We start from the raw sequence: 19,089 nt of genomic DNA on the forward strand, positions 1-19,089 counted from the left end.
TTTAGAAAAAAATTCTTGAAGTCTAAGTGCGATTAAAGTCTTAACAATTCATGAATATTGTTTTCTTAAGGAAAACCTCCCTTCACAGAAATGAGGTCAAGCTTGACACGCAACGCGTACTACAGGGGTTAACGAGTCAACTCTGGCGTCTTACAAGCAGCCTTGAGGGTAACCAGAGCAGACGGTGTCACCGAAAACAATGGAGAGCTTTTTTGTTCAGTCGGAAACAGAGAACAGAGAATGGGGATTATTTCTAAAATAGCTCTGTTTGTGTTTGAAAGAGACTGGCCAGTGTCACACTGGACTGAATCTGCTTTACAGACACAGGGACACACACGCACATGCACCCCCACACTTCAATCCTACAGACACAAATGCAAATAATAAGGCTTTGAATAGACACAGACAGTTCGTGAACATGTGCGCGCTCACACACACACGCACACACACACACACACAATACACATACAGTACTGTAGGCACAAACACACGCATATACACATGGCATGATTGCATTAAAGGGCAGCAGCATGAAAGAGATAATGCAGCATACAGGGAAAGAAGCTTTGGTGTGTGTGTAGAAAAATGTGAGTGATCTAAGACCAGGCATTGGTGTTTGTGATAAAGTGAGGGGCCTTAAGTGGTTTTAGAAAAGAGAGAGCCCCCATGTGTGTGTGTGTGTGTGTGTGTGTGTGTGTGTGTGTGTGTGTGTGTGTGTGTGTGTGTGTGTGTGTGTGTGTGTGTGTGTGTGTGTTGGGGTCAGGTGCCTGGTGCGTTTGTGTATATCTGCTTACTGTCTGCCTTGTCGCCACAGCGATGACATCATGGCACACGACCGCCGAATGACGGAAAGAATTCCTCCCATCTTCTTTATAGACAGAGAGATAAAATGAGTGGTGAAGGATGAGGGCAAAGAAATGATAGAAATGAGAGCTGCAGTGTGGGTGGGGAGTACTGATAGAGAATAGGTGCAAGGATGAGAACAGAAATTTTAAATGGAAACTTGTTAACAAACTGTAAAAAGTCCAAATGAAAATGTCAGCTTCTTTAAAGTACTGTCTGTAGGAAATATTTATTTAGTCAGCATTTCCCGGTGAACAGAAATTAAGCACACATTCAAATTAGACTGATATATGACAGTTCCTAACAGTTTAGGTCCATTTATAATAAGAAGGGTGCCCAATATAGCGAGGTGATAGATAAGGGTGGTGGATAAGCATTGTCACAAGCAACCTCAATGTGGGTGCAAAGTCTGCATGGCCTCACGCCACCGCAGTTGTTGGCCTAACCAATATCTTTTCCTAGCAGTCTGTTTCCATATATCTTGTCTTTATCTATTTCCGATTGTTATATGTATCTAACTTTAACCATGATTTAGTTTCCATGACCGTAAATTTACACGTAGAATTGTTTTGTAGTCACCGTTGGCAAATGTTTTAGAGAAGACCATAAATCAGAGTTCCTGGGCTAGACCAAAGCTCTTTGGCATTAAAAGCTACTGGCAGGATTTACTGAGTGAAAAAGGTAGCGATGGAAAGGTGTGGACATTAGTTATTTTTGTGGCATGTGTTTGTGGAAGTTTCAGGCTAAAGCTGGGGAGAGGGGATTTAAGTGAATCATACATCATCATCTGTGGTAGGAAATACTGATAAACTGTACCATTTTTTCACTCCATTCAAATGTACCATTACTGTTCACTTTTTAGCCCACGTTGTTTCGCTCAGATTGCTGATGGGTTAAAAAAAACAACAAAACATATAAATAGAGCAAATGTAGGCTGCCTGCCAGAATCCAGGTTTATTCTGCAAATTCTGCAAATGTGACGCCTCCTTTGTGCATCTCCTTAGGTCATGCTGTCCTATAAATTTCATCAGTGGAATGAATTCCCCTGCAGACTCCATTTACCTTGCCCTCACTGACCTCAGTGATGTTTCAGATGTCCCTTCTGTGAGCAGGATGGACGCTGCAATTTTGAGGTTTTTTCTTACAGCAGTTGCAATTTACTGCCTCTTCTGACACCTGCAATTCCACCACACAAAACATCTCCTTCTGCTGCCTCTCTGTGGTCTGCACTGCCATGTTTTTTTTCCCTGAGAAAACGTAAAAACAGATCCTATATTATGTTTGCCAGAGCACACGTTACTGTACAAGCTCCTTCTGCTATTAGCAGATTATTCATGTCCTCATCAGGACTGCTTGTTTGGGGACCCTTTACTAATTTGTGCTGTGCTCATTAGATTGTGTTGGTCATTTTTGAAATGAAATGGTTGCATTTTTCATATTAGTATGAGAGCTGCAGAACTTTCCATTGAAAGTTCTGCAGCTCTTGTGCTTTTTCCAGTAGCTGTCTCACCCTAATTTGTTCTGCTTAGTAAATCTGGTCCCTTGTCTGGTAATGGGATATGGAAAAAAAATTGTGGACCTACACAGTAAATGTGAATTTACAATGATTTACAACTCAGTAAATGTATCACAGCAATAGTAATTTTATCCATTGTTTCTCATATGATGTCATGTGAAAAAGAAAGTTTTCATGGGATTCTAATAAGATCTGTGAAGAACGTAGTACACACTTAATGATATTAAAGGAATTAACCCTTTAACACTGGGCAATTGGGGCAGAAACACCTGTTACCTGCCTTTTACAGCCTTTAACACTGAGCGTATCACTGACAAGTCTGATCAAACTTATTTTGCATTACCGTAATTCCCGTACACCACTGTATGTCCTGTCGGAAAAAATTCAATCTGAGAAATTGTGCTTCACACCCAACATAGGTTTATTACAGTAGTTGTAGCCGGAAGTCCGTGAACGGCGGCATATTTGAAATACATTGTATCATCGAAGACACATTCTCTGTTAAAGGGTTAAGAAGATAAATAGTAACCAGGTGCTGTTAATCAGATTAATTATCATCATTAAATGTGAGTACCTCTACAAAAATGCCTCCATAACAATGTGAGACACTGATAAAGTGTTAAAGAAAATGATTATTTAAAGTCTGCTGCTAAAGGTGGTTTTACACCCTACTGAATCATGGAGTGTACTTGGTTTTTCACAGCACTGCACAGAGTCCTGTGAATCTGAATGATGGCATTTCATGGACAAACCTTCTTTGGTGCATCCGCTTTACCATCACAGCAGTCATATTGAAATAAATAATAAGGATGCATTTTATTGGTGCAGTGCTTTTGTTGGCTGAACAGTCAGAAAAAAGAGTGACATCTAAAAACAATTTCTCCTGCCAACACAGTGCCATGTAGTATCTGCGATGTTTAGTGCAAAATCACCACAATCCAAAAGGTTTTCCAAAATGGAGAACTTACAGTGAGAGATCTAACCTCTTTAACAAGATATTATTCTTTGTTAGTAGACCTTCCTTCATCCTGTTGCTTCAGAAAGGAAAGACTTGAAAGGGAAGTTACAGATCTAAGGCTGTATGTCCACTGGGAACTTTCCCCCCTCAAAGTGCTGGCTCCGTTGTCTTTGTTATTTTTAATGATAAGGACACATTGCCAACAGTGGCAAGAGTATGCTATGTTTTAAGGGTCCTTCCACAGTGGAATTATCCAAAGATTCAGCAAAAGAGTGCTGCACTTGAAACAGTTTTCTTTAACAATTACATAGCAATAGCAGTAGCCACAACCAGCACTTGTCATAAGCATGTGTTTAGCTTCACATGCATAGAGAGTGTGTGTGTGCGTGTGTGTGTGTCAGACAGAGATGAAGGGAGAGCCACAGAGAGGCCCAGAATGAGACAAGTGCATCTGGAATAAATATCATTTTATCACCAGGGGTTTATAAGCGCCTTGTGCTGGCAGGTAACCCTCAGATATGGTATAAAACTAGACGCACTGTTAGCTTTAACAAGAGTAATGTTCCATTAGCCTCTCTGCATACGTGTGAGTTAGAATCTGTGTACCGGTGTTTGTATAAAAGGAAAGGGGAAAGACTGTGACACTGTTCCAGTGTCTCACAGTTTGGAATGAAAAGGTCCACGTGCTAATGTTTGTATAAAAAGTATTTAATTGATTGGCTCACAGATGAAGAAAAAGACCATTCTTAGTAATAAAAGGGCAAGTTTATTCATAGCGTTAAAGATATTTATTTTATTATTGATTGCATGCAGAAAAGCAGTAACTTAATGCATTATTGGCATGAATGGGACTAAGTATCAGTCTCCAGTACTTTTTTGTAGTACTACTGCTCGTGCACTGGTTCTTGGTGCTTTTTGGCCTTTATTTCAATCAATTTCACACCATAAATCTAATTTTAGGTATTTCTGATATGAGCAGTTCTCATCATGGCTCTTAAGTTATCAGTAAATACACCGCAATAATATTGGCACAAAAAAAAGGTATCATATTGGCATCAAACATATCTAAATGATACTCATCTCTAGTTTGTAGTGTGAGATCTTAATCTGGAGCCTTTCAATCTCCCTCCATTGCTCACTCAGTCGCACAAAAATACTCGAATCATCTCGAGATCATAAGTTAACATCAGTCAAATCATAGGAATATAAAAGTTCTATAAAGATATTAATATCACATAATGTGAAATCATATTTACAAATGGGAACTGCTTTCATTAATAAACAGTGAGACATCTGACAGAAACTAATTTGCCCAGGAAATCAATCTACCAACCCATGACCCAGCTTTCCCTGTCAGTTTAGATGCATGATAGGACATTTGTACACTGACAGTTTGGTGCATGAGGTTGACCAAAGAATCTGTGGGTCTTCACACAGTCTAAACATGTAATCTGTCTTGATTTAGACACCCTCATCACTGCATTCCTCGTTGCACCGCTGTATCTCTGTGTGTGTATATGTGACAGGGAGAGAGGGAAGGTTTAATTGCGTGTTGAGTAAAGAGAAAAAGTGCTCAGAAGTGGAATCTAAAAAATGCTAATAAATTATACCTCTGTCTGCATCAGTGTGGATTTCTGTGTGCATCTGGATAATTGGATTTCTGTGTGTTTGGCTCAAACATTATGACCACCTCTGCCAAATATGCTGTTGCTTTTTCACATTTTGCCAAGAAAGCTCCAAACTGCCGAATGATGGACTCTATAAGACCTGCTAAAGGTGCCCTGTGGTATCTGGATGTGCTGGAACTGCCGTTTTCCAGCACATCCACCCCAGCACGTGGTGTCAGCTTACAGTTTGTCCCTCCTCAGACCACTATAAGACCACTGTGACCACAAGGATATGCTCAGATTCAGGTGTCTGTCCATAACTATTTGCTCCCTGTTGTAATTAATCTCCCCCATTTTTCTCACAACCAACATTTTTATTTGTGAGAGCCAATTTCACTTAAAGTATAATATGTCTGAAATCTTGACATTTGCTGTTTTTACAAGATAATCAGCATTATTTGCTTCACTTGTGAGTCTTCATAGTGTTTTGACTCATCACTATTTCTCTCTATGTGGTCCAGCTGGAAAATATGCCCCGCCATGTGTATTTATTATCAAAATCTTCCTATTGTCAACTTTTCAGTTTAATTCAACATTGTAATATCTCAAAACTGTGTCTTTACAAAAAATCAACAAAGCAAGCTCCAAAAGAAAAAACAAAATGGATATATTCCACTTTGCAGTTTGCAGTTTTTAAGCGTTTATGTGCTTGTTGGATTGTGTGTGGCCAATCTTTATGGGAGCCTTATGGAATTGTAGAAAAACTGCAGTGATTTAGACTCCCACTGAAAACAGATATAATTTTGAGAATTCTTAACGTTGGGTGTCCTTTAGTGTGGCTCAGTCAAATCTGTGGCTGATGGGATGAATGGGTTGTGGCTTGGTGCTTCCCGACCACATGGAATGCTATCTATCTGTCAACCGGATCATCCAGGCAGGAGGGAAAGATAGATGGAGTCAAAATGGCTGGAGATGGAGACAGGCACTAGACTATGATATGGAAATAGAGATTGAGAGGCATTTTCATCTAAAGACTTGTAAATACATTTTTACCTAATTGCAATTTGAACCTAATATCAAATGTGTGCTCTTAGAGCTTTGTTGAAGTACTGGAGGGTTAGGACTTTTTTTTTTTTTTCATTTAACACCACGTCAAAAAACGTGCGCTCACTTGAGTTGTCCGTGAGCGACACATTAACTTTCTGCAACAAAACAAGAAGTGATGGGAAGTAGAGTCACCAACCACTTTGTTAGGTACACCTTGCTAGCACCAGTTTGGACACTTTGGCTTTCATATTGACAGTCTTATTGAGTAGAGTGAACTCATTGTCATGTTCGTGAAACCAGTTTGAGATGATGTGAGCTTTGTGACATGGAGTTTTGTCCTGCTGGAAGCAGCCATAAGAAGATGAGTAGACTGTGGTGATAAAGTGATGGACATGGTCAGCAACAATACTCAGATAGGCTGTAGTGTTTCAGCGATGACCCGGTGTGCTCTTCTGTTTTCATCGAGGTTCGATGTGTTGGGCATTCAGAGACGCTATTCTGCATACCTTGGTTGCAATGAGTGGTTATTTGAATTACTGTTGCCTTCCTGTTAGATTAAAGCAGTCTGGCCATTCTCCTCTGACCATCAACAAGATATATTTGCCCAGAGAAACATTGCTAACTGCATATTTTCCCTTTTCCGGACCATTCTTGAGTAAACCCTGTGCAGGAAAATCCCAGTAGATAAGCACTTTCTCATATCAGCTCATCCAACAACCAAACAACCATGCCATGTTCAAAGTTACTTAGATCCCCTTTCTCCCCAATTCTAATGCTCAGTTCAAACTTCAGCAGATTGTCTTGACCATGTCTACATCCCTAAAGGTACTGAGTTGCTGTCACGTGATTGGCTGATTAGATACTTGCATTATAGAGCAGTTGTATCTACACAAGTAGCCAGTGAGTCTAAATAACCATATTGAAAAACTCTTGTTTATATGCTGTGCATCATAGTCACCATCAAGAATCTTCATGTTTTTTCAAAATATAGTGCTCCTGTTAAGAGGAGTGCACTCTTCTGATTGCCACGCTACGGGTTTACCATAAAATTAAAGCGCTGCTTCACCCAAATTAGTCTATAACTATGCAGTTGGTTATAATTTTATTTGTTCAGCATTTAAGATGCTCTATCCCTACATTTTCTGCATTCACACAGAAAACAGTGGAAATGACTGGGTTTTAGTCTGTGGGGACACACAGGGACATCTTGTCTCCATCACTGGATAATCCACAGATAATTTTAAATTCAAAAAGGAATGTCAGTGTAATTGTTTTTACTGTCGTTCACACCACAACCAGACTGGGAGCTGAACTGCTCTAGAGCCAAAACATGTTTGGTGGAAAATAAATTCAGAATTTTTTTTTTTTTTTTATGGGTAAATGCATAATCAAATGTGTGTGTGAAGCAAAATCTTTCCTACTTTCTTTAGGTGTAACTTTAATAAAATTAAGTCAATAAAATAATAAATGTGTTACTAATCATGATCGTTCTCTGTGCAGGCAAGAGGCACTGCTGGCAGCGATAAGTGAGAAAGATGCCAACATTGCCCTGCTGGAGCTCTCCTCGTCCAAGAAGAAGAAAACCCAGGAAGAGGTCGCAGCTCTGAAGAGGGAGAAGGATAGTCTGGTCCAGCAGCTCAAACAGCAGGTAAGCCTCAAACACTGACATCCAAGGAATAACCAGGAAAACCTTTTGGGAGGAATGTAGGTTCCAAATCTGGAAAAATGTAAATAAAAGCAGGGGGAGCACAGGTGAGGTGACAGTGACGAGAGAAGCAAAGAAAAACAAGAGTGGCAGAGAGAAACTGAGTCCAGATGTAGCCACAGCACTCCAACCACAAAGGGTAAATTTAAGATTAACCTACCACTCCTACTCTCACCACATACACACACACACACACACACACACACAGTTCTGAACTTCAACAAACTTCTGGTGACAACATTTTCTTATGAATTGGTATTTATGTAAATGTTCTGTCCACAGACACATACGCACTAACACACAAAAAACCTTGCACGTCACTTCACTGGTACGGTTAGATGTTAACAAGTTCAAGCACACACCAATGTGTACACACTCCCTCAGGCCAAAAACAAGGATATAAACATGACCAAATGCCTCTGTGGTTCCACACAGAGGTCTATTCATACACACACACACTCCCACACACACACTCCCGAACACAGTTAAGGTTCTCGTGGGTCTTTTGAAATAACCAACTCCTTAGTGAATGAGCCTACTGGGAGTTTGGTGGATTTCTTTACTGTTTTTGCCTCTGTATGTCTCATCATTTCTCCATATGTGATATTACCTTTATTAACTAGGTTACCCACCTGAGTATATGGTGAGGTGCATTATACTGGTTTAGTGGAGCTTACATTTAGTGTTACAGTGGTTGTTGTAGGTAACTTTATTAGTGTTATATTAAATGTTAAATAATATGCACCTTAACATAGTTTATTGTAATCCATCCATCCATTCATCCTCCTCTTTTTGAGACTGTGCAGACTCGTCCGCAGAGACTTCACATCACAGTGCACTGACTACACGTGCTCCTTTCGGTGTGTACTTCATTAAAGTATAAGATGAATGACTGCTTGTCCATAGTGTCTGCAGGATGATCACTGCTTTAGCCGGAGACCAGCCAGCCAACAGAAGAAACTCATTTCAGACACTTTTGTTCGTGATTGAACCATTCTGTGACGCCATCTTACACCATGTTACTGAGTCGGGCTGTATTTGTATAATTTACAAATAGTAAAAAAAAAAAAAAAAAGAAAAAGGATGCCAGATCTTAGTTACTGTGGTTAATTAGACTGAAATGACAAAGCAACTGCAACTTTCTAGGGGTGGAGATATGCATATTTTATTTATTTTAATAATTTGTTGCATCAAAGGACAAAAATGTGATGATGATACAGTATAAACTATGCCACTAACTATCCACTGATGTAAACTCAACATCAAAGCTCTCAGAGATCATCCATCCATCACTTATCCAAAGTAGTGTCACAGTGGGACGGGCAAAGCAGGGTAGTCAGATGTCCTTCTCCCAGCAGCACTTTGCACTTCCTCCTGGGGGATTCTGAGGTGTTCCCCCGGTCGATGAGATATATAATCTATCCACCAGGTTTGGGTTTGGATGTGTTCATAAAACCTCCAAAGGTAGATGCCCAGGAGGCACCCTGACCAGATGCCCAGACCACCTGAAGTGGCTCTTTTCTTGTGCGTGCGTGCGTGTGTGTGTAGCAGCTGATCTCAAAAGACAGGCAACATTACGTATACATCTACTGGTAAATTGAAACCTTTGCCTTTTGGCTCAGCTATCTCTTCCATTCAGTTCAATTCAATTTTATTTATATAGCGCCAAATCACAACAAACCTCAAGGAGCTTTTTATTATAAGACCCTACAGTAATTACAGCGAAAACCCAACAGTCAAAACAACCCCCTATGAGGAAGCACTTGGCGACAGTGGGAAAGAAAAACTCCCTTTTAACAGGAAGAAACCTCCAGCAGAACCAGGCTCAGGGAGGGGCAGTCATCTGCCACGACCGGCTGGGGCTGAGAGGAGAGACACAGGACAAAAGACACACTGTGGAAGAGAGCCAGAGATTAATAATAACTAATCATTAAATGCACAGTGGGGTATAAACAGAGTAAAAAGACATGAATGAAAAGAAACGGTGCATTATGGGAACATGGGGAAAGCCTTTTGCAGCATAACTAGGGGATGGTTCAGGGTCACCCGATCCAACATTTTTGAATGCTGCAACTCTTCACCACAGCAGTCCAGTACGCATGTGTTACTGCTGTTTCCTCCCGGCTCGTGGTCCACCGTCCCATCACCCATGAGTAAGGTGATAGAAATTTGAACCCCCTCACTTGGGACAGTCTCTCCCCCAACGCAGAGGGAGCACTCCACCACTTCCTGGCAGAGAACCATGGCCTAAGGCTGTTTCACAGTCAGCTGCAAACCACTGCAGTGCATTCTGAAGATCACGCTCTGATGAAACCAGCAGAACCACATCATCTATAAAAAGCAGGGATGTTATTCCGGGGTTTCCATAACGGACACCCTACTCACCCTGGCTAGGCCATGAGATACTGACCATGTCTACAGTGATACAGTGACCAGGAGCATCAAAGGGTGGAGTCCACTGAGCAAATGTTTTTCTGTGAAGGTCTGGTTTTCACCAACTTTGCTGTCAATTTTGTGGAAGTACTTAAATACTAAAGGTGTTATGTTTCATACATTATACATAATAATAACCTCAGCCCTGGCCTTAACAAAATTCAGCTGTTGCATTATACGGAAGTGTGGAAAAAATGGGGAAATTACTGTACAGGGAATCCCTTTCTAACTTTTCACCTCTCATCCTCTTTTTTGCATGTTTTCTACATTTTACCTTTGACCTCTGTTAGCTTTTACACTATCCAAACAGGACCCTACAGAAGTATCATGCAAATCTTTTACATGAATTTAGAATAGTTTACCAACTTGCTACTTGCACAACATGTAATGTTCGCTGATGGAACAGTCTGTTAAACTCCTAAGCCACATATCTAAATAATTCATGATCTATGCATACTGTGTGTGTGATTAGCAGTCTCATAAGCACAGTGCACACCATGCTGCTTCAATAAAGACGCATGGTAAATCATAACTAAGCAGATTGGAAAGCTTTATTTTCACTTTTAAATCCCTCGATTCAGCTTAACTGTCATCCTGAAGCTCACTAGAATAGATGTGCTATCAGAAGGCCTTGGTGGCACAGTGCTTCCACTTGTTCAGCGTTGCCAAATATTTACTTAATATATGGAAGCTCCAAGGTTTCTGAAAGATTCTGAAAGCTCTGTATCTTCAAAAAAAAAAAAAAAAATCTGCATACCAGAGTGTTTGAATAGATGTTTAAGAGAGAAGTGTGGGGTGTTAGAAATTAGTGTCAAATGAAGTCAGAGTAACGGTCATCACTCTTGTCTTTTCTCCTTCCTCGTCCCTCCAGCTCGTCTCTGTCTCTCCTTTCTATTTGCAGTCGTTTATGACACCTCGGGGTCTCGAAGGTGGTTACTGACAACACAGAGACTCAACTGTCTGCTGCTATGAGTGTGTGCACGCATGCAAAAGTGTGCAAAGTTTTACACTAGGTCATTCTGTCTCTCGCTCCCATTCTCTCTGTAGAGTCATAACGTTCAGTCTCCTGTGATGGATCACAGCGGATACTTCCTCAGTATTCCTGTGTGTATGCACGCATGTGTTTGAAATGTTATATAGCATTTTCTTATGTCATAGATAGACTCTTAGATGCTGATAAATTAACTGACAAGTGGACAGAGTTGTGGCATAAAATTAAAACTTATTGTAAATTATTTGATGAAGAGTTTATTCTGGTTGTCATAAGGCCTCATGCAGGTAGGCAGATAGTATTCGGGTTAGCAAACTAACTTTGGGCTAATACCCCGGCTTTGCAGTCTTATGAATGTGTTGCACTTATGCCTGTGTTAGGGTTAGGTGAGTCACAGGTGAGAGTTTGGGTGTTTTTTGATGGAGTGCTTAAAGGCTGCTTCCTGTCTGGACTGAATTTGGGTTTAGACAGCACAGTAACCTGTGCCACACTGCTGTCAGAGCCTGCTACAGAGCAGGTTAGATTCAGAGGATTACAATAATTTATACTCACCCCGATTGATTAGCTAAAATAAAATCAGCATTCATGAAGGAGAACAAATTGTCAAAAAATTGATTTGGTTTAATATAAACAAGAAAAGGCTCAATTTAAATAAATAAGTGTAATTGCTGTAGGGCTGTCTGCAAGGCAAGATATTACAGACATGTAGAATTACTCTGCCCCATTTAATTTCACCAGTTATTATAGAAAGAAACAGTTTCAGCGTATCAGTTGCAGTGTTTTAATGCACTAATGACAAGGTGGTGGCAAACACATTTAAGCAGAACAGATTAAAAAACCAGCAAAAGCAAGTAAAGAAGATTTGTATTTGTTGCGCTTATACTGCGTACGTTTAAAGGCACCTGTGTCCCTGAAAGCTTTTCCTGCATGTTAACCTTTGACCCCCAGCTACAGGAGGTTGTATATCAAGGTGACTTCCTCACTCTCCTGTCTTTCCCACAGTCTCCTTCCTCTTCCCTCTAAAGCAGTTTTCACACATTCACTGCAGCCTTGACAATTTCTCAACATTACCAGGTGTAAGAGCACGTGACAGCACAAGTGTACACTGTTAAAAAGCTCTGTGATTTAACAGAGTTTAGCCTGTAAATTTCACAGAATTTTCCTATTTTTTTAAATATGTGAAATATTAATAAAAACACAGACTGTGAATTATCATGTTTATTCACAGGAAATCCATTATTTTTCCACACAAAAGGACTTTAAAAATACAGTCACAAGAGTAACATTGAGACAGAGAAGCCCAGACCTCTCTTATTAAATACACTGTGGTGTTCATTTGCTAAATTATGGTCCAGCTCATAGTACACTGATGACAAAGCAGCATATGTGGCAAACTTGACATGTTACTGTCATATAAGCTTGCAGGGTCCTTGTGCCCTTGGTTTTTCAGTCAACTCTATTGGTGCCACACCCAATTTCAAAAGCAAAGAGGAAAAAAATGCCATTTTGTATAATAATATATTCATAAAAATTTATATTTTATAAAATGGCATAACAGAAAGAGGCGGGGGGAGGTGACCAGCTTTGCTTGTAGGAGACACATGTTCAACAGTTACAGGTTAGGGGCATATGCAGGGCTATGGCCGTGCTCTTGGTCCACACCTGTGTGGCTCTAATATGGACATTTTTAAGACTCTGACTCTTCATGTGATGATAGGTATATATATTTCCTACAGGCCTAAATGAGATCTTCACACTAGCAGATTATCATGGATCCAAAAAGGGTTAAAGTATATTTAAATCTTTATATAAATCAATTTACACCAAAAATATTTGTATCATTAGAACATATTAGAACAGATTTAGATTTCTCAAATTAAAGTCCCTCTAATTTATTAGTAAACTAAAAACATATTTAATACCAAATTTTCCCTATTATTCTTTTCCGAATCAGAGTTCACAGTCATTGTGATTTTATTCATTTGTTACTCTCTCTTTCCAGTTAATGCTTCATCATTGCTTTTTTGTAGTTATCACGACCTCCCGTGTTACTGGCAAGTGAAAAAATGTGGATCTAATCAAATTTATTACATCGCAGAGACTTACTGCAATGAAATAATCTCCACAGCACTCAGCTCAAACACGATTCATTATCATTTTTATTTTTCCACTTATTAACAATTTTCTTTTCTTGATAGAAAAATGGGTTAAAAGTAATCTAATTTCTTATCATGATGAAATTGTTCTTGTCAAACCATGACTCAGCAACTTCTCATTGTTGATAATTGCGCAGATATCTACAAAGGCTCTTCTTTCGCCACCAGAGAGAAAGGCGAAACAATAATCTCATATAATGTTCCCCAGAGTGTTATCATAATGAAATAATTTTCTTCCAAGCATGGCTCAGCAGTCCCCCCCACACACACACACACTTCCCCACTTCACTCCGTGTTCATTTGTTTCTCATTCTGTCGATTGTTAGCGCGTTACAGCAGAGCTGTATGAAGGATGTGTGGGGGTGAGGTGGATGCGGGACTGTGAGGGAGGAGGCGTGAAATAATGGTGTGATGATTAGATTAAGTGAGAAAGAGAGTTGGCACAAGAACAAATGAGCTGAGGTCAGCATTCCTGACAGTTAGAAGAGGGGGGAAAATGTAAAGAAAGGCCAAAGTGGAAAATGAGGACACCACTTCTTTGTCTTTCCACCTCACCAGTTTGCATCAACTTTATTATTTTTGTATTTTACACCCACAATTTTAAATTAGCAAAGATTTTTACTGAACAGTGACAAAACTCTTCTTTTTTGAAGCCTCAATTTTGCTGCACCCATAGACTTCATGGATCCATCTCATAGACACAAACACCTGTATATTTTTCTTATTAGTGCAGGTGTAAGTAAGTAAGGCACGAATATAATAGGACGGGGGCTGTTTTTAACCACACTATAGCTCGTATTATTTGGCAGATTATTGCATTAAAAATGCTCCAGAAGGCACAAACATGGTCAAGTGATCTAGTTCAGTGGCTTAAATGAACTCTGGGAGGGTTCTAGCAGTCAGCTCGTAGCCATAGCTCCCTGTGTTGGGAAACATGTTTATTTCTGCAGCATTAACACTGGAATCTATCGGGATTGATTTGCTTTTAGAGCCAGCCTCAAGCCATTCAAGAAACTGCAGTTTTTGGCTCTTGAGTTGGCTTCATTTTTCTGCCTGCTAAGTGCTTATTAATCGTCGGTTAATAACCTTTTTATCGGTGCAAGAGTGGCTCAGGGCACAAGGAGACGACCATGTATGCCATGTGGCGGTGCGGTCGGCGCAGGCTCAAGTCCCGACCTGCCGCCCTTTGCCACATGTCTTCCCTGTCTCTCTCCACCACCAAAGCTGTCAAATAAAGCCATAAAAGGCCCCCCAAAATTGAAAAAATAAGCTTTTTATCTTGTTATTTAACAAAGCAAAATACTGTAGCTGTTCAAAGCAGCTACAACAAATATTTGCAAAATTTTAGGAAAAAATAAGCAAAGATCTGGACAAAAATAACTCAAAACACAAAAGAAACCAATGGACAATGAGAAGAATGAAAGAGGACATGTTGCAGAGAGGAGGAAGGAACCAAACAGGAGACAGAATTGGTCACAGATAAAAGATCACCTTGAAGTGCTCAAACGGAGAAAATGAGAGGAAATAAAAAAAACTGTGTCTATAGAGAAACTAAAGGCTCTTAAAATCGATGTAAAATAAGCTTAAATAACTACAGAAAGGAGTGTGAGACACAAGAGTTGTGTTAGGTACTTCAGTAAAAAAAGAAAGCACTGTGTATGGGAGAGGTGAGGGATGAAGACAGGGAGAGTGAGAGGAGCTGGGGATTATTTTAATACAGAAAGCTGTAAGATGAGGAGAAAGAGGATGGGACACAAATTACAGAGACAGGACAGAAGATACTAGAGAGATCAGAAATCAGGCACCCTCTTGACACAGCTTATCCTCTTCTTAGCTGTCTTTCCTCCTTTTTGTTTCTTATCCACATCTTCCAAAGTGTGGAAGCAAATGTATTTTACTCTTCACTGGGAACTCTTTGAGCCCCACGTTGTGCATGTGTTTTCCAGGCCAGTTTCTGGAGGTTAGTGCGTCATTGAGAAATCTGGATAAATTCACTTGCAGTTTTTTTTTTTTCAACACACTGTGAAGACAGTTGTTATCATTGCATCCTGGATTCATGCTTTTAGCATTGCCCAAGACAGGTTCTGGACATTGCAGCTCCATTGAGCCATGTGTTATTAATTTGGATAAATGCACATGCATTCACCGTTTTCTTCAACACTGTGTAGTCAGCCACAGATTTACTTATTCAAAAATGGTGAGTATCCACTGCATGCAATTTTCCACCAAGCAATGGAAGCTTAGGTGTGATACTGTATGTAATGGAGGAAATACTCCTGTGGTATATTTCCAAAATCCAGCTAGCTCAGTCAGTAGAGCTTTTTTTTTTTTTTTAGAGTTTATTACACTCAGTATTGTGCGTTTGAGCTCCATGTTGTACGTATGTAGGATGTGAATCCAAGTTATTTATGAACTTACTTTTCCTAAGAATTTATTCAGAAGTCCACAGGAACAATAAGACTACATTTGCTCATATTGTAGATTCATAAGTTTGGTTTTGGCCAAACCAAAGTAATTTTGATAAATGCACGTTCATGTCTATTACCAGCACACTACAAAGTTGATCACAGATTTACTCACGCTAAAATGGAGACAAATTTACAAAAGAAGCTTAGGTATGAATCGTAAAGAAGGGAATAATCCCGGAGTGATGAGCCAGCATCCAAAGCCTGACTAGCTCAGTTGGTAGAGCATGAGACCCTTAATCTCAGGCTTGTGGGTTAGAGCCCCATGTTGGATGTGAAGTCACTTATGAACTAAATTGTCCTGATCTGAAAGTCTGCTTGTGTCTAAGTGACGTAAATTTCATCATCAGATGGTGAGTGTGTGTGTGTGTGTGCCTACTTGTTTTCTGCACAGACTGTTCTGCAAAGAAACAGTGCACCAATTGTGCATGCACCCCGGGTGATGGATTTCAAAGAAGTATAACAGGAAAGACTCTTTGGCTGTGATTTCTCCAGCTGTCTGTGTCCACCACAGTCAAGGCTTAAGAATTCAGAGATTCAGAGTAATCAAAAAATCAAGACTTTCTTCAACCAAACTATCATTTTGAAATTAACTTTTGATGTCCACTGATATGTGTTCTTCACTTGTGTTGTTTCTAGAATATAAACTTCACATATATAGCAACACTAACTTAAAAAAAAAAAAAACATTTATGTAATGATGGTAGTGGTGGAGGGCATGCGGAAGTGACCATCAGGGACAAATAAACATCACTTTACAGCTGTGCGCGTGTTTATCTACAAACCTTTGTACTCATGTGATGTGTAGATCAACTGTCTGCTCTGCGTGTTTGTTTTATAGGTGTGTTTAAGTGCAGTGTAGGCTCACTTGTGTGATTCCAGATACTCGCCAAGTGTGACACACTGTCAGAACCGTGACCTTTTGCTCACTTGCACACTCCTAAAAGTGCAGTCTTTCATTTAGCTTTCAAACAAATGCATATAAAACTTGGTATCCACATGTTTTTTTCCTCTTTCTGTCAAACACACACACACATACACATACATATATATATATATATATATATACACACACACATATAAAACCTCAGTCTGTCCTGCTTAAGCTCCTGTTCCTTGCAGAGCTCAGTGTGAGGCTAAGGGGATTTAGAGTATACAAGACTTACAGATTTATACCGACTCCCTCTCTTGCTTTTCATCTCTCACCCCTCACACTTTGCAGGCCTACTGTAAAACCTGAAGTATAAGCATAACATGTGAAACAGATGGAGCAGCAAGATGAGGAGAGGAGACGGAAAGGGGGGGAAGAATGTGACAGTAATCCGAGGAGCAAAAAAAATGGTTGCAGAGCAAAGATAGGAGAGATCTAAATTGAGGAAAGAAAGAGCAAGATAAGGGGGAGGAGATGAAAGCCATTTACAGGCCTTTGTGTGTGTGTGTGTGTGTGTGTGTGTGTGTACAGTCTAATATTTGTCTTCGTCTTTATGGCTCTCCCCTCAAGTGGCAACTTAACAAGCCTGTTATTTTTCTGCACCGGTTAACAAGCTACACAACAGGTGGCATGTTAGCGGGTGTTTGATGTTTGTGTGTGTGTTTGTTGTCCGAAAATGTGCAAAACACAAGATGAACCAACCCAGCATTTTAAACTCAAATGCAAATGGACAGTTGGGAAGCCCTCTGTTACTGTTTTTCTCTTGCTGCTCGCACACACATGCACACACACACACACACACACTTTTTCTGCACAAAAGTGTGTTTGCTCATGGCAGTAATTCAAAACTCTACTCTGTTATTCCTCTGCAAATGAATCTTTTTTTTTGGTCTCTCTGCAGACACAGAACAGGATGAAGCTGATGGCAGACAACTATGAAGATGATCATTTGAAGGTCTCGTCTCCAAACTCAGAGCAGCCCAACAATCACAAGCCCTCCCCAGACCAGGTAAGATAACCGGCCAGGATGGTGTGCCTCGGCCAAACCAATGAAATCTTATTTTCTTTATTAATGTTTAAGTGAAGGACTTTCCAGCGAGTCATATTGGTATTTTTGGCTGTTGGATATTAGCTTATTTCTCTATAAATGTACTACTAGACAATATTTATTAAAAGTTAATCATTTTTAACCACTATTACTTGTGCTGCACTCTCTTTGTCTTTCTTAAATTTCCTTGTTTTTGCTAAACTAACTTCGTTTTTCTGAACTCATGCTGCTGCTGGACTGAACTAACCGGTAGGATGATGAGGAGGGCATTTGGGCCTAGCTAATCACATGCCTTCTTCCTCACCCTCAGTCCATCATTTTGTACAGAAGGGTGAGCGTCTCCTCTGTCTGGATTTGATCATGGCCATCATGTCATTCGTCTTCTTTGTCTTTTGTGATTTTGTGATCTCATTCTGGCATCATTGTCTGCCATTTCACTTTATTTGTGGCCTCATTTCCTTTTTTATTTATTCAGTTTGCTTCCATTCTTTCTAACATCGAAATTCAATCTTGAAGTGCTTCTTTTATTTTGTGATTCGTCTTTCTTTTCCTTTTCACTTCATTCATCAAATCTTGAATCGTGCTTCATCTGTTCAATATCTCATCCTTAAATATGATTTCATCCTCTTATGATAATGATTTTTCAAGTTGGCATTCTCTGAACTCTTTTTAGTGCTTTATTTTTTTTTTACGTGTGCATCTTTATACCCTTGATTTTATTATGTCAGCGTTCATTAATCTTTTGGATGATTCCCTTGTTCCTCTGCCTTCCCTTTGGTTTCATGTGTCAATCATCATGTGTTATCTCAACTGAGAACGCATCATTTCTTATTTAAATCTGCTTAAATGTGTGATGTAGTGGTGGTGATTTTGGAAAGATGCGCCTTTGTTAAATTGTTAGGTGAAACATACATTTTTTTTCCAGAAATGATAAAAAGATGGGTTTTTCCTTTGACCCTGCTCCTGTGTTGTTTTTTTAATCATACAATGGGGGGGGTTTCCGATATTTCAAAAGCCCAAAGGTCATTAATTGTAGATCCGTCACAAGTTTCAACTCAAAGACAAAAGACACCCAGCCACAGTACATCTAATGTAAAGCAGTCTTGTTTAAGAAAAAAAAAATGCTAATGCAAATGTTCAGGTTTCAACACCAGTGGAGTGATTTTATTAAAATCACTGGCAAAAATCAGTTGTTCCCATTAAACTCTTGAAACAAGTGAAGTGGAAATATTTACACGTTTACATCAATTAATGTTTAAAAGGATCTTTTAAGTTTAGTGCTTATTAAAAAGCAACCTTTGGTTTGATCTACTAGGAGCTCAGTGCAGTGGCAGCACCACATATGAGCTGCACATGCTGCCTTTAGTGCAGCTCAGCTGCTCCAGATGG

General features: G+C 39.7%; 1 protein-coding gene across 1 annotated transcript in view; it reads left to right on the plus strand.

The window, feature by feature from the left end:
• The window catches only part of LOC115773805 (ELKS/Rab6-interacting/CAST family member 1-like), a 124,604-nt gene that overhangs the window by 62,680 nt on the left and 42,835 nt on the right, over nt 1-19,089 (plus strand). Inside the window, exons 19-20 of the mRNA XM_030720722.1 lie at nt 7,472-7,619; nt 17,554-17,661. Coding sequence (XP_030576582.1) covers nt 7,472-7,619; nt 17,554-17,661 — 256 coding nt within the window. The remainder of the gene's footprint in view (nt 1-7,471; nt 7,620-17,553; nt 17,662-19,089) is intronic.

Source organism: Archocentrus centrarchus, chromosome 23 (genome assembly GCF_007364275.1).
Source record: "Archocentrus centrarchus isolate MPI-CPG fArcCen1 chromosome 23, fArcCen1, whole genome shotgun sequence".
In the NCBI taxonomy this organism is placed as follows: Eukaryota; Metazoa; Chordata; class Actinopteri; order Cichliformes; family Cichlidae; genus Archocentrus; species Archocentrus centrarchus.